Source organism: Ceratotherium simum, chromosome 3, assembly GCF_057802395.1.
Source record: "Ceratotherium simum simum isolate JZ-2026a chromosome 3, ASM5780239v1, whole genome shotgun sequence".
Classification (NCBI taxonomy): domain Eukaryota; kingdom Metazoa; phylum Chordata; class Mammalia; order Perissodactyla; family Rhinocerotidae; genus Ceratotherium; species Ceratotherium simum.
Genome location: NC_141902.1, coordinates 41637085 through 41651131, shown reverse-complemented (window position 1 = coordinate 41651131; position 14047 = coordinate 41637085). Strand labels below are relative to the sequence as shown.

Sequence of the window (14047 nt, the reverse complement as noted above, 5' to 3'; positions counted from 1 at the left end):
AAATATACATATAATTTATTGAGGTGAAATTCACATAATATAAAATTAACCATTTTAAAGTGAAAAAGTCAGTGACATTTAGTGCATTGGTGATGTTGTGCAACCAGCACCTCTATCTAGTTCCAAAACATTTCCATCACCCCCAAGTAAAACCACATAATCATTAAGCAGTCATTCCCATTGTTCCCTCTCCCTATTCCTCCCTCCCCCCGACCCTTGGCAACCACCAATCTGTATTCTGTCTCTAGGGATTTATTCTGAATATTTCATATAAATTTATATATTTCATATAAATGGAGTCATACAATAATAAGCCTTTGTGTCTGGCTTCTTTGACTTAGCCTAATGTTTTCTAGGTTGCTCTGCATAGCGTATATTGGTACTTCATGCTTTTTATGGCTGAATAAAATTCCATTGTATGTACATAACACGATTTGTTTGTCCATTCATCCGTTGATGGACATTTGGCCTGTTTCCACCTTTTGACTATTGCGAATAGTGCTGCTATGAATATGCATGTACATGTACTTGTTACTAGAAGCAAGATTTGCAAGATTTTTTTTGATATGGTAATTATTATTTCAAATCTAAGTTCAGACAGAGCCCATAAGGAATTTCCTATATGGTTCAGCCAAATAATGGAAAGACAAATGCTACTTTTCATTGTCAGCATACAATGAACCAAAATGAAATTTTTACATTTACTGTTAAAGATCATGGTGAGTTAGTTGTAGAGTGGGAACTCAGAGTACATACACACCTTTGCCATCAAAAAGCGATCAAGATTGGGCTGTTATGGAAATGGACCAGCCTTAGGCACAGACGGCATTAGTGTAGAGTTCGCAGCAGTTAGCAAGGGCTGTGGCACTGAACTCTTTATCTTCCCAGGGACCAGAAAAAGAAGGAGAGTTGGTGTCATTCAGAGAAGTACTGAAATGAAAAGCCAGAGAGATACATAGTGGGTCAGATAAAAACAATGCAACAAGACAATAAGTTCTACCAAAGAGCTGAAAAACAAAAACAAAAACCTATGAACAGATCCAATCTCAATGACCAAATAAATAGGACAGAATTAAGTGTATTCTGTCCCAAGATAATACTAGCAAGAAACCCTATACAATGTGTCTACTTCTGTGCCCAATTCCTAACCACAGTCCTTTTGGGAATTTCCTTTCCAAACATCACTGAGGCAAAATTAACACCTTGTAATATGATTCAGAGTTGAATTTATTCTAAAAAGTGAGGTGGCATTCCAAAGCCACTTTCCTCTTGAGAAAGGAAAACAGCTCAGGCTTATTTATTGATTTATTGTTTCAGCTTTATTGAGGTACAATTGACAAATAAAATTGTAATATATTTACGGTGTACAACATGATGATTTGACAATTTACCATTTTTTTTTTTTTTGGTGAGAACACAAGTTCTACTCTCTTAGCAAATTTCAATTATATAATACAGTATTATCAACTGTAGTCCTCTTGTTATACATTAGATCCTCAGACCTTATTCGTCTTACATCTGAAACTTTATACCTTTACATCAGCCTCTCCCTATTTCTCCCACCTCCCAGTTCCAGGCAACTGCCATTCTACTCTCTGTTTCTTTCAGTTTGACTTTTTTTTTTAGATTCCGCACATAAGTGATACCATGCAGTATTTGCCTTTGTCTAGTTTATTTCACTCAGCATAATTGCTCATCCATCTTGTTGCAAATACCAGGATTCCCTTCTTTTATAAGGATGAATAATATTCCATTATATATTTACACCACATTTTCTTTGCCCATTCATCTGTCAGTGGACATGTTGTTTTCATACCATGACTACTGTGAATAATGCTGCAATGAACACGGGAGTACATATAGTGATTTTGTTTCCTTTGAATATATATCCAGAAGTGTCTTTGCTGCATCATATGGTAGTTCTATTTTTAATTTCTTTCAGGAACCTCCATACTCTTTTCCATAGTGGCTGTGCCATTTACATTTCCACCAACAGTGTATAAGGGTGTTCTTTTCTCCACATCCTTGCCAGCATTTTTAAATCGCTTGTCTTTTTGATAATAGCTGTCCTAACAGGTGTAAGGTGATATCTCATTGTGTTTTTGATTTGCATTTCCCTGCTAATTAGTGATGTTGAACACCTTTTCATGTACCTGTTGGCCATTTGGATGTCTTCTTTGGGAAAATGTCTATTCAGTTCCTCTGCTCATTTTTAAATCAGATTATTTGATTTTTTGCTATTGACTCATATAATTTCCTTGTATATTTTTGATATTAACCTCTTATTGGATATGTGGTTTGCATTTTCTCCCATTCTGTAGGTTGACTTTTCATTCGTTGATGGTTTCCTTTGCTGTGCAGAAGGTTTTTAGTTTGATCAAGTCCCACTTCTTTATTTTTGCTTCTGTTGCCTTTGCTTTTGATGTCAAATCCAAAAAATTATTGCCAAGACTAATGTCAAGGAGCTTACTTCCTATGTTTTCTTCTAGGAGTTTTAAAGTTTTGAGTACTATGTTCAAGTCTATAATCCGTCTTGAGTTGATCTGTATGTATGGTATAAGATAGGGGTCCAGTTTCATTCTTTTACCTGTGGATATACAGTTTTCCCAATACCATTTATTGAGGAGACTATTGTGTATTCTTGGCTCGTTTGTCAAAAACTGATTGACCATTTATGCATGAGTTTATTTCTGGGCTCTCTGTTCTGTTCCATTGACCTATATGTTTGTTTTTATGCCAATACCATACTGTTTTGATTACTATAGATTTATAATATAATTTGAAATTAGGAAGTGTGATGCCTCCAGCTTTGTTCTTCTTTCTCAAGACTGCTTTGGTTATTCAGGGTCTTTTGTGGTTCCATATGAATTTTAGGATTGTTGTTTCTATTTCTATGAAAAATGCTGTTGGAATTTTGATAGGAATTGCATTGAATCTGTAGATTGCTTTGGTTAGTATGGACATTTTAACAGTATTAATTCTTCTAATCCATGAGCACAAAGTATCTTTCCACTTATTTGTGTCTTCTACATTTTGTTTCATCATTGTTTTATAGTTTTCAATGTACAGATCTTTCATCTCCTTGGTTAAGTTTTTTCCTGAGTATTTTATTCTTTTTGATGCTATTGTAAATGGGATTGTTTCCTTAATTTTTCTTTCAAATATTTCATTGTTAGTTTACAGAAAAGCAACTGATTTTTGTATATTGATTTTGTATCTTGCGACTTACTGAATTCATTTATTAGTTCTAACAGTTTTTTGGTGGAGTCTTTAGGATTATCCATATATAAGATCATGTCATCTGCCAACACAGACAATTTTACTTCTTCTTTTCTGATTTGAGTGGCTTTTATTTCTCTTTCTTGCCTAATTGCTCTGGCTATGACTTCCAGTACTATGTTGAATAAAAGTGGTGAGAGTGGGCATCCTTTTCTTATTCCTGATCTTAGAGGAAAAGTGTTCAGCTTTTCACCATTGAGTATGATGTTAGCTGTGGGCTTGTCATATATGGCCTTTATTATGTTGAGGTACATTTCTTCTATACCCAGTTTCTTGAGAGTTTTTATCATGAAATGGTGTTGATTTTGTCAAATGCTTTTTCTGCATCTACTGAAATGATCATATGATTTTTATCCTTAATTTTGTTAAAATGATGTATCACATTTACTGCTTTGTGTATGTTGAACAATCCTTGCATACCAAGAATAAATCCCACTTAATCATAGTGTATGATCCTTTTAATGTACTGTTGAATTTGGTTTGCTAATAGTTTGTTGAGGATTTTTGCATCTACATTCATCAGGAATATGGCCTGTAATTTTCTTTTCTTTTTTTTTTTGGTGAGGAAGATCAGCCCTGAGCTAACATCCAATGCTGATCCTTCTCTTTTTTGCCGAGGAAGACTGGCCCTGGGCTAACATCCATGCACATCTTCCTCTACTTTATATGGGACGCCGCCACAGCATGGCATGACAAGCAGTGCGTCAATCCGTGCCCAGGATCCAAACCCGGGAAACCCAGGCCGCTGAAGCAGAGCGTGCGCACTTAACCACTTGCACCACCAGGCCAGCCCCACGTAATTTTCTTTTCTTGTAGTGTCCCTATTTGTCTTTGGTATCAAGGTAATGCTGGCCTCATAAAATGAGTTCAGAAGTGTTTACTCCTCTTATGCTTTTTGGAAGAGTTTGAAAAGATTGGTATTAATTCTTCTTTAACTGTGCGGTAGAATTCACCAGTGAAGCCATCTGATCCTGGGCTTTGCTTTGTTGGGAGATTTTTGACTACTGATTCAATCTCCTTACTAGTAATCGGTCTGTTCAGATTTTCTATTTCTTCATGATTCAGTATTCGTAGGTTGTATGTTTCTAGGAATTTATCCATTTCTTCTAGATTATCTAATTTGTTGGGGCATAATTGTTCATGGTAGTTTCTTATGATCTTTAGCATTTCTGTGATATCAGTTGTAATATCTCATCTTTATTTATTTGAGTCTTCTTTCTCTTTTTCTTAGCTTAACTAAAAGTTTGTCTATTTTGCTTATCTTTTCCAAAAAAATAGCTCTTAGTTTCATTGATCTTTTCTATTGTCTTTTTTTCTCTATTTCATTTATTTCTGCTCTGATCTTTGTTATTTCCTTCCTTCTGCTAACTTTGGACTTAGTTTGTTCTTCTTTTTCTAGTTCCTTGAGGTGTTAAATTAGGTTGTTTGTTTGAGATCTTTCTTTTTTCTTAATGTAGGCGTTTATCACTACAAACTTCCCTCTCAGGACTGCTTTTGCTTCATCTCATAAGTTTTGATATGTTGTGTTTCCATTTTCATTTGTCTCAAGATATTTTTTCAAGTTTTTTTTTCCAGTTTTATTGAGTGAGATATAATTGACATATAACGTTGTATAAGGTATGCAACATAATGATTTGATATATGTATATATTGTGAAATGATTACCATGATAAATTTTGTTAACAGCCATCACCTCACATAGTTATAAATTTTTTTCCTTGTGATGAGTCAAGATGTTTTGTATTTCTCTTTTGATATTTTTTTGACCCATTGTTCAGGAACATATTGTTTAATCTTCACATATTTGTGAATTTACCAGTTTTTTTTCTAGTGATTGATTTCTAGTTTCATACCATTGTGGTTGGAGAAGATACTTGATATAATTTCAGTCTTTTTAAATTTATTAAGACGTGTTTTGTGGCCAAACATATGATCTATCAGAAAATTTCCATGTGTACTTGAGAAGGATGTGTATTCTGCTGCTGTTGGATAGACTGTTCTGTAAATGTCTGTTAGGTCCATCTGGTCTAACATGTAGTTTAAGTTGAATGTTTCCTTGTTGATTTTCTGTCTGAATGATCTATCCATTGATGAAAGTGGAGCATTGAAGTCCCCTACTATTATTGTATTGCTGTCTATTTCTCCATTCAGATCTGTTACTATTTGCTTTATATATTTAGGTGCTCTGTGTTGGGTGCAGAAATATTTACAGTTGTTATATCCTGTTGATGCATTGACCCCTTTATCATTATATAATGACCTTCTCTGTCTCTTGTTACTGTTTTTGGCTTAAGGTCTATTTTGTCTGATATAAGTATAGCTACCTCTGCTTTCTTTTGGTCTCCATTTCCATGGAATATCTTTTCCCAGCCCTTCACTTTCAGTCTACGTGTGTCCTTAAAGCTGAAGTGAGTCTCTTATAGGCAGCATATAGTTGGGTCATTTTTTTATCCATTCAGCCCCTCTCTGTCTTTTGAGTGGAGAATTTAGTCCATTTACATTTAAAGTAGTTATTGGTAGGTGTGGACTTAGTATTGCAATTTTGTTTATTATTTTCTGGCTGTTTTGTAATTCCTTTGTTCCTTTCTTCCTCTCTTTTTCTCTTCCTTTGTGATTTGATGATTTTCTGTAGTGGTATGCTTTGATTCCTTTCTCTTTATCTTTTGTGTATCTACTATAGGTTTTTGTTTTGTGGTTACCATGAAGCTTACATAAGACGTCTTATAGTTATAACAGTCTATTTTAAGCTGATAACAACTTAACTTTGAATGCATGCAAAAATTCTACATATATGCACTTCCCCCCCCCCACATTTTATGTTTTTGCTGTCACAATTTACATCTTTTTATATTGTGTATCCCTTAACAAATTATTGTAGTTATTTATTTTTAATGCTTTTGTCTTTTAACCTTTATACTAGAATTATAAGTGAGTTACCTGCCACCATTACAATATTAGAGTAGTTTGAATTTAACTATATATTTCCCTTTACCAGTGGATTTTATACTTTCATGTTTTCATGTTACTCATTAGTGTCCTTTTGTTTCAGCTTGAAGAACTTCCTTTAACATTTCTTTTAAGGCTGGTCTAGTGATAATGAACTCCTTCAGCTTTTACTTGCCTGGAAAACTCTTTCTCTCTCCCACAATTACGAAGGACAACTTTGCCAGGTAAAGTATTCTTGGTTGGCAGTTTTTTCTTTTGAATATATTATCCTACTCCCTTCTGGCCTGCAAAGTTTCTGCTAAAAAATCTACTGATAGTCTTATGGAAGTTCCCTTAACAAGTTGCTTTTCTTGGGCTGCTTTTAAGATTTTCTGTCTTTGTTTTTAACTTTTGACAATTTAATTATGATGTATCTCAGTGTGGGTCTCTTTAGTGTCCCAAAGGGGAGGATTGCAGTCAGCACCTAGATGCAGGCTGATTAGAAGCTAGACCCTCAGGCACCAGCTGGGACAGTATGCTGTCAAACCCCTTTCATGGAGAAACTGGGAGATGGGTATATTTGCCTGCTCCCTGTGTGCTGGGCCTGGGTGTATAGCTGTTAGGTGTTGCTCCTGTACCTGTTTAAAAACTGTGTCTTTGTTTGTTATAGTCCTGTTGGACTCATGAATGCAAACCCCATTTACAGTTAGAGCTAGGTGATTAGGGGGCCCGTCCCTTCGGTGGCAGCCATAAAAGTTGGGGTGCTAGATGGGTGTACAAGCTTCTTCCAGAGAGATGATGATGACCTGGTTTTATCATTGGAGCAAGCCAGAGGGAGAAGATGGGGCTCCAGGGAAGATCACAGTCAGCAGGGAGATACTGGCAACTTGGTTTTATTGTTGCAGTGAGCTGGAGGGAGAGGGTAGGCTCCAGGGGGGATCACAGTCATCCCCTAGATGCGTGCTAATTAGAATCTGGGTCCTCAGGCAGTGGCTTGTAAAGTATGCAGTCAAACCCCTTCCAGGGAAAGACTGGGAGATGGGTGTTTTTGCCTGGTCCCTCTGCACCGAGGCCTGGGGGGAAAGCCACAGCGAGTGCTCATGTGCACATCTATTAACAACAGCTTCTTTGTCTGCTACACTGCAGTAGGATTCATGAATGCAAGCCCTTGTTAGCTATCAGAGCCAGGGATCTGGGGGCTTGTCCCTCTGGTGGCAGCCACAAAAGCTACAGCACCAGACCTGTGTACAAGCTCCTTCCAGAGAGATGCTAATCACCTGGTTTTATCATTGGAGCAAGCCTGCGGGAGAATGTGGGGCTCCAGAGAAGATCACAGTCAGCACTTAGATGTGTGCTAATTAGAAGTCAGATGCTCAGGCACCAGCTTGTAAAGTATGCAGTCAAAACTCTTCCAAGGAAAGACTGGGAGATGGGCATTTTTGCTTGCTCTTTCTGTACTGAGCCTTGGGGGAATAGCCACAGCGAGTGTTCATGTGCCTGTTAAGGGCTGCTTCTTTTTTATTTTTTTTTGTGAGGAAGATCAGCCCTGAGCTAACATTTATGCCAATCCTCCTCGTTTTGCTGAGGAAGACTGGCCCTGGGCTAACATCTGTTCCCATCTTCCTCCACTTTATGTGGGACGCTGCCACAGCATGGCCTGACAAGCAGTGCCGCGGTGCGTCAATGTGCGCCCGGGATCCGAATCAGGCCGCCAGCAGCGGAGCGCACACACTTGCACACTTAACCACTACGCCACAGGGCTGGCCCCTAATGGCTGCTTCTTTGTTTGCTATAGTTTTCTGGCATGCGGAAACCCAAGCCCTGTAGGCTTTCAGAGCTAGGTGTTTTGAGAGCCCATTCCTCAGGTGGGAGCGTTAAAAGTTGAGGCACTAGATGTGCAGTCCAAAACCTTCGTTCCTCAGGAAGAAGCTGGGAGTTGGGAGTTCCCTTCAATTGTATGATGCTGTGCCAGTGGTGGGGTCTATGGTGAGAGTGTGTCTCTGCCTTTCCTACTCAATTGGATGTGAATATTTTCTCAGTTGCCTGATGTGTAGGAGTCACTCAGCTAGTTTCCAGATTTCCGTTAGAGGGAATTACTCCATGTGTAGCTGTACATTCGATGCATCCATGAGAGGAGGGAAGTTTAGGAGCCGCCTGTTGATGCCAGCCCTGATATCAGTTCCCCTACATTAAACCCAACATATATGGGGTTAAAACCAAAAGCACTCATCCCCTTTCCCTGCTTCTCTAAGTTACATTCATATGTAAATATCGATTTTTTAAATGCTTGTATCCCTGAACTTCACACGGCTAACAGAAGTTACAAATTGTTAAGAGCCCAGGTGGCCTCAAGCTGGGCTCACACTGAAGTTTTGGCTAGTTATGGGTCTTTTGAGGTTTGTTACAGGGAAACTGATATCCAGAGAATATCAAGAAACTGAAGCTTCCCAGACCCCAACTCCTCAGTTTCCTGGCACCAGAATCCACACTCCACCACAGAAGCAGACAGCCAAGGACACCCACCTGTGGATTCCCTTATCTCGCCATCCCCCTCCCTGCAAGCAGCCTCACAAGGCCAAACACAGGCTGGTGGGAAAGCACCAACCAGCAAGGCCACAGGCTCCCCTTCCCTACGAGCAGCTGCATTCCTTACAACCTTTAAAACCCCTTACCTCCCATCTTTTGGGGAGACAGGACAAATTTGAGGGCTCACTCTTGCTCTCCTGGCTGACATCACCTGAAATAAAAACTCTTTCCTTGCCATAAGCCTGGTGTTCCAGTTTTTATTTAGCCCCTCTTGTGCGGCAGGTAAAGAACCTGTGTTTTTATCTGTTAACAGTGTTGCCATCTTAGTCTGGAGTCACTCCAGACTTATGTAGTGTAAATAAATTGGACAAAAACATTATCCCTTTCAGATTCCGGATACTAATGACACTCAGTAAGTGACTTGAGGCTAAAAGTTAGTTGCAGCTTTGAAGGCAGAAATGAGCAGGAAAGAATATTCTACTAATTTTTTAGTGAAGTTCAGCGATGCAAAGAAACTCATTGTTAAACAAAAATTAGCAATTTTCACTTTATGCATTTACTTTAGATTATACTTACAATGACATCCACTGAACTGCCAAGAACATAGGAATCAAAACTATGCCAGACCAACAATCTATCCAGTTTATAATTCATCTTTAATAGTACATCAAAAAGATTATTTTTTTCAGAGAATGTAGGTTGCCTTCTCTAATTATAACCTCTAAACACAGGAGGCTAACATCTGTTAACTTGGCATAGTAACCTGTTAAGCAGCTAGCACCCCCAACATCTACCTGGATAGTGAACAGATCACTTACTTAATGATACTTTTCAAATTTATCTCCAGTTCTGACTTCTCTCTTGAACCCCAGGGCCCAGTTGGCTTGTGAGTAGCTTCACATGGTGGTCCCGCAGTCAACATATCCAACTGAATTAAGCTATAATCTCTCCCCTTTGCTCCCCTTTACTCCCCTTTACTCCCATTCCTGGAACTAGTCCTCTTCCTCTCAATGAATGAATGGCACCACTTAGACCCACTTGCCTAAGCCAGAAAGGACACACGCATTTGAGACTCCCTTCCCTTCCTCACCCCACCCTTCTCTCCTATCTAGCAGTGACCAATCCTATTGATTCTCCTTGGTCTAGTGCATCTCCTTCCTCGTAACCACTTAGTATCAGCTCTCATCATCTCTCACTTGGACTGTTATAGCAGTGTATTTATTGGTCTCCCTGACATCCAAATGGCTACCAGAATGACCTTTTGAAAAAACATCTTATCATGCCAGTGTTTAGAATTCTGTAAGTAAAAATCTAAATACCTTATCATTTAATACAAGGCCTTTTAAGATATTTCAGCCTCATCACCCAGAACTCTCTTCATTCACCCGTATATCATTACTAATACATCTTTTTCTTTGGCAGAACCAAACATTCTAGTTCTCCAGATCTTTCCTTTTGTGTGTCCTATAACTACTTCTTTTAGCTTAACGATATAGTCTCTTTTTTTGCCCACTAGCTTCTTTCAGTATTTTTTCTTTATCTTTGATTTTCTCTAGTTTGAAAATTATATACCTAGGTGTAGTTTTTTTGATATTTATCCTGCTTGGTATCCTCTGAGCTTCCTGGATCTGTGGTTTGGTGTCTGACATCAATTTGGGGAAATTCTCAGTCATTATTATTTCAGATATTTCTCCTATTCCTTTCTTCTCCTTCTGATATTCCTATTAGGTATATGTTACACCTGTTGTAGTTGTCCCACAGTCCTTGGATATTTTATTCTGTTTTTTTTTTTTTTCAGTCTTTGTTCTCTTTGCTTTTCAGTTTTGAAGGTTTCTCTTGATATATCTTCAAGCTCTGAGATCCTTTCTTCAGCTGTGTCCAGTCTACTAATAAGCCCATCAAAGTCATTCTTCATTTCTGTTACAGTGTTTTTTGATCTGTAGCATTTCTTTTTGGTTCTTAGGATTCCTATATCTTTGTCTACATTGCCCATCTGTTCTTGCATGCTGTCTACTTTATTCATTACATCTCTTAGCGTATTTATCATAGTTGTTTAAAATTTTCAGTCTGATAATTCCAACATCCATGCCATGTCTGGTTCTGATGCTTGCTCTGTCTCTTCAGATTGTGTTTTTTGCCTTTTAGTGTGCCTTGTAATTTCTTCTTGATAGCCAGACATGATGTACCCATAAAAGGAACTGATATAAATAGACCTTTAGTAATGTGGTGGTAAGGTGTGGGTGTGGGGGGAGGGGAAGCATGCTATAGTCCCATGATTAAGTCTCAGTCTTTCAGTGAGCCTGTGCCTCTGGACTGTGAACTTCACAGGTGTTTCTCCGTTATTTTCTCCCTCCTTAGGTAGGACAGGATGGCTAGAGTGGGCTGCAGTTGGATATTTCCCTTCCCCAGGTCAGTTAGGCTCTGATGATACCCCAGCAGGTTAGGCTCTGGTCAACTAGTTTCCTCTGAGGGCAGGCCTTCTTAAGAAGAAGAGTGCTCTGGTATACTTCAAAATGGTTCCTTTTTTCCTCCTTCTGCTGGAGCACAAAGAGATTTTTGTTCGATATTTACTGTAAGAACCTGTTCTAGCTCCTGGAAGTAAAACTCACAAAAGTGTGGGGGTGCCTCTATGACTGGGTCCCCCCAGAGTTTTTAACATTCAGACTTGCCCTCACTGAGCCTTCAGTGATTATAGTTTCAGATTTTCCTACGCAGGTTTCTGTGGCAGTTTTCACTCATGAGTCTCTGCTCCATCAAGCCGTGTCTCCCTATATTCACCTGTCTGTCTCTCCAGTCTTGGGGACAGCAGTTTGCCCTGTGTCTTCACCTCTCTTATGGATCCAAGAAGACTTATTTATTTTTCAGACTGTTCAGATTTTTACTTGTTAGGATAGAGTGGTGACTTCCAAGCTCCTTACATGTAGAACCAGAAAACTATTCTAATCATATCCCAGAAATTGGTAAACAAGTTCATTTTTACACTATCTGAATGCATCATGATTTTATCAATTCAACTTTATCCCCAGTCTTCCTCATTTTTGTCTGAAGAAGCCCATAATTTTTTAGTGACTTAGGACCATTGCCGTCTTCACTACAACCTAACTATATTCCAATCACAATAAATATGGTAACTTCTTATCAGGGAAACCACCATTCTTTACTTCTTCCTCTGTCCTTCCACTTCTCAGTACCCCACTAATACAGATAAAATCTGTCACTTGTCCATACTAGAGCTAATACTGAGGATGCATCTAATGAGAGAAAATAACACAGATCTAGGCTACCACACATACCCATCTCCTTCCCTGTGCACTCTGTTCAACATCCACATGAATACCCTCAAGACTTTATTTCTCTCCACTCCCAGAAGATTCCTGAGTGGAGGATAGTGTATGAGAGGAGGGAGCAGGGATCTTGGTGCTCACTCACCTCTGGAAGAGCTCTCTGCAGCACACATAGGTCTCATAGGTTCTATTGATAAAACTTGTGTTTAGGAAGGAGACACAGTCAGTTTCAGCTCCCCTGGGGACATAGAGGATTCCTGGATAAAGCACACAGAGATACTAAGGGGAAGATTTTACACATGTTCCTTAAGGCTCTTAATTCTTTGGGTATGAAGTGAGAACATTGTAGATTAGGTGCCTTTTCTATGCATCTGTGAGTTGGAGGTTAAATCAATATTCTGAAAGAGATCTTGTCAGGATCTAGGTGAGTGATTTCTGCCAAGAGACTAAGCTGAGGCACCTACCTGCCACACAGGCACTGATAAGGGATACACAGGTCCCTGTGAAGAGGGCACTGATCACAGTCTTGGACAAATCACTCTTCCGGTGGGGTACCATTGTTGCTGCAGACAACAAAACAAAATACCTTGATCTCCTCCCCACCAGGCAATCAGTATATCCCCATTTAGAAGAATGCAGAGGAAGAAAACACAGCAGATGAATAGCATCCTTACCACCAACCACCAGAGGCCAGCCAGTGGTACCCTAAGAAGTGTGGATATGCATTAGTTCTGAGGGGTCACTAACTTAGACATTCCCCAGGTCAAGGACTGTGTGTCTGATCCTGACTTCAGCGGTTCTGTGAACATTCCCAAGATGTATCTGGATCAAGCAAAGCTCTGGGTTGCTCTGGACAGGTACAAATTCCTGAGTGTTCACTAGTTGGGATCTGCACTCTTAAGGAGGGCAACATTCACCTAAGCCTTAGCCACATGATGCATATCCCACTACTAGATGACAATCTCACAAGCAGACTGTAGTCAGGCATCAGAATTAGAACAATACAGACATGTGTTTAACAGAAGTGAAAAAGATAAACTGAAAGGAAATTATTTCACCTTTAAATTGTTCAACCAGCTACCAAATAAATCAACTTAATGATTTTACCCCAGAACATGAGTGCTATAAAAAGTGGACACACCAAGCTGTATTTCTTCTTATTTTCCATTTCTAACTTGGATCTTCCAAACTCTTGGAATCTGCTAGTCATTCTCCCTGCCCCTGCCCTCAAGGACAGTTCCACTTGCCTCATATTACTTCCTCCAACCACTACCCACATTTAGCAGTATCTTCAGCAGTCTAAATATATGTGTCTGCTTCAGATACTCGCTCCTCCCACACCTGGTGACTTGTATTTTTTAATCTAACACTTCACCCACTCACTCTTACTATCTCTCTGCCCTATGTGTCTGCTGCTTTTATTTATCTTTGGATTCCTTGTGCAATTCCTACTTCTGTGAAGACAACTGATGAGCAGCCTAATTTCAGAAAGTACCTTCTCTACTGAATAAAAAACAAAATATCTTTAGTTATATATGTACTATGCCCATTTAATGGCAAAATAAAAATAATATCATTATAATCTTCCTCATAGGGAAACTAAAAATACAGTTGGTCTTTCGGACCTTCACTTGAAAGGAAACAAAGTAACAGAAGTTAAGATTGTAAACCCAGCCTGGGGTCCATAATAGCCAGGTAGCATGATTGCCTTAACTTCAAAGTAACTGCTTCCTGAAGAGGGCCCATTTCACATCAGCTTCTCTATCTGGTCTCAACTTGTACTGAAGCACCAGGACTGCCCACGACAAAAGCTGGATCTGGCTGGCTTGTTGGGCAGCTAAGAAAAATGCATTAACTCACTCAAGCCTCCCAGTGTGATTCCTATGGAACTAAGATTGGCAAATCCACAGAGTGAAAATGTTGTAATGATTTCAGCTCTCACCTAGGGAAAACAAGAATAAATAAGTAAATAAATTCAGTCTCATGTGTGCAGTCATATAAACATGATAGAAATTCCAGAGTACTTAGAACCC

At 39.0% G+C, this 14047-nt stretch overlaps 1 protein-coding gene across 1 annotated transcript in view; it reads right to left on the bottom strand.

Annotated features, from left to right (window-relative positions):
* Positions 1 to 707: 707 nt before the first annotated feature.
* The window catches only part of SLC28A2 (solute carrier family 28 member 2), a 40436-nt gene continuing 27096 nt past the window's right edge, over positions 708 to 14047 (bottom strand). The window contains exons 15-18 of the mRNA XM_087429125.1: positions 13875 to 13956; positions 12479 to 12577; positions 12160 to 12271; positions 708 to 930 (exon numbers count right to left, since the gene is read on the bottom strand). Of these exons, the coding sequence (XP_087285251.1) occupies positions 813 to 930; positions 12160 to 12271; positions 12479 to 12577; positions 13875 to 13956 (411 nt within the window). The 3' untranslated portion in view covers positions 708 to 812. The remainder of the gene's footprint in view (positions 931 to 12159; positions 12272 to 12478; positions 12578 to 13874; positions 13957 to 14047) is intronic.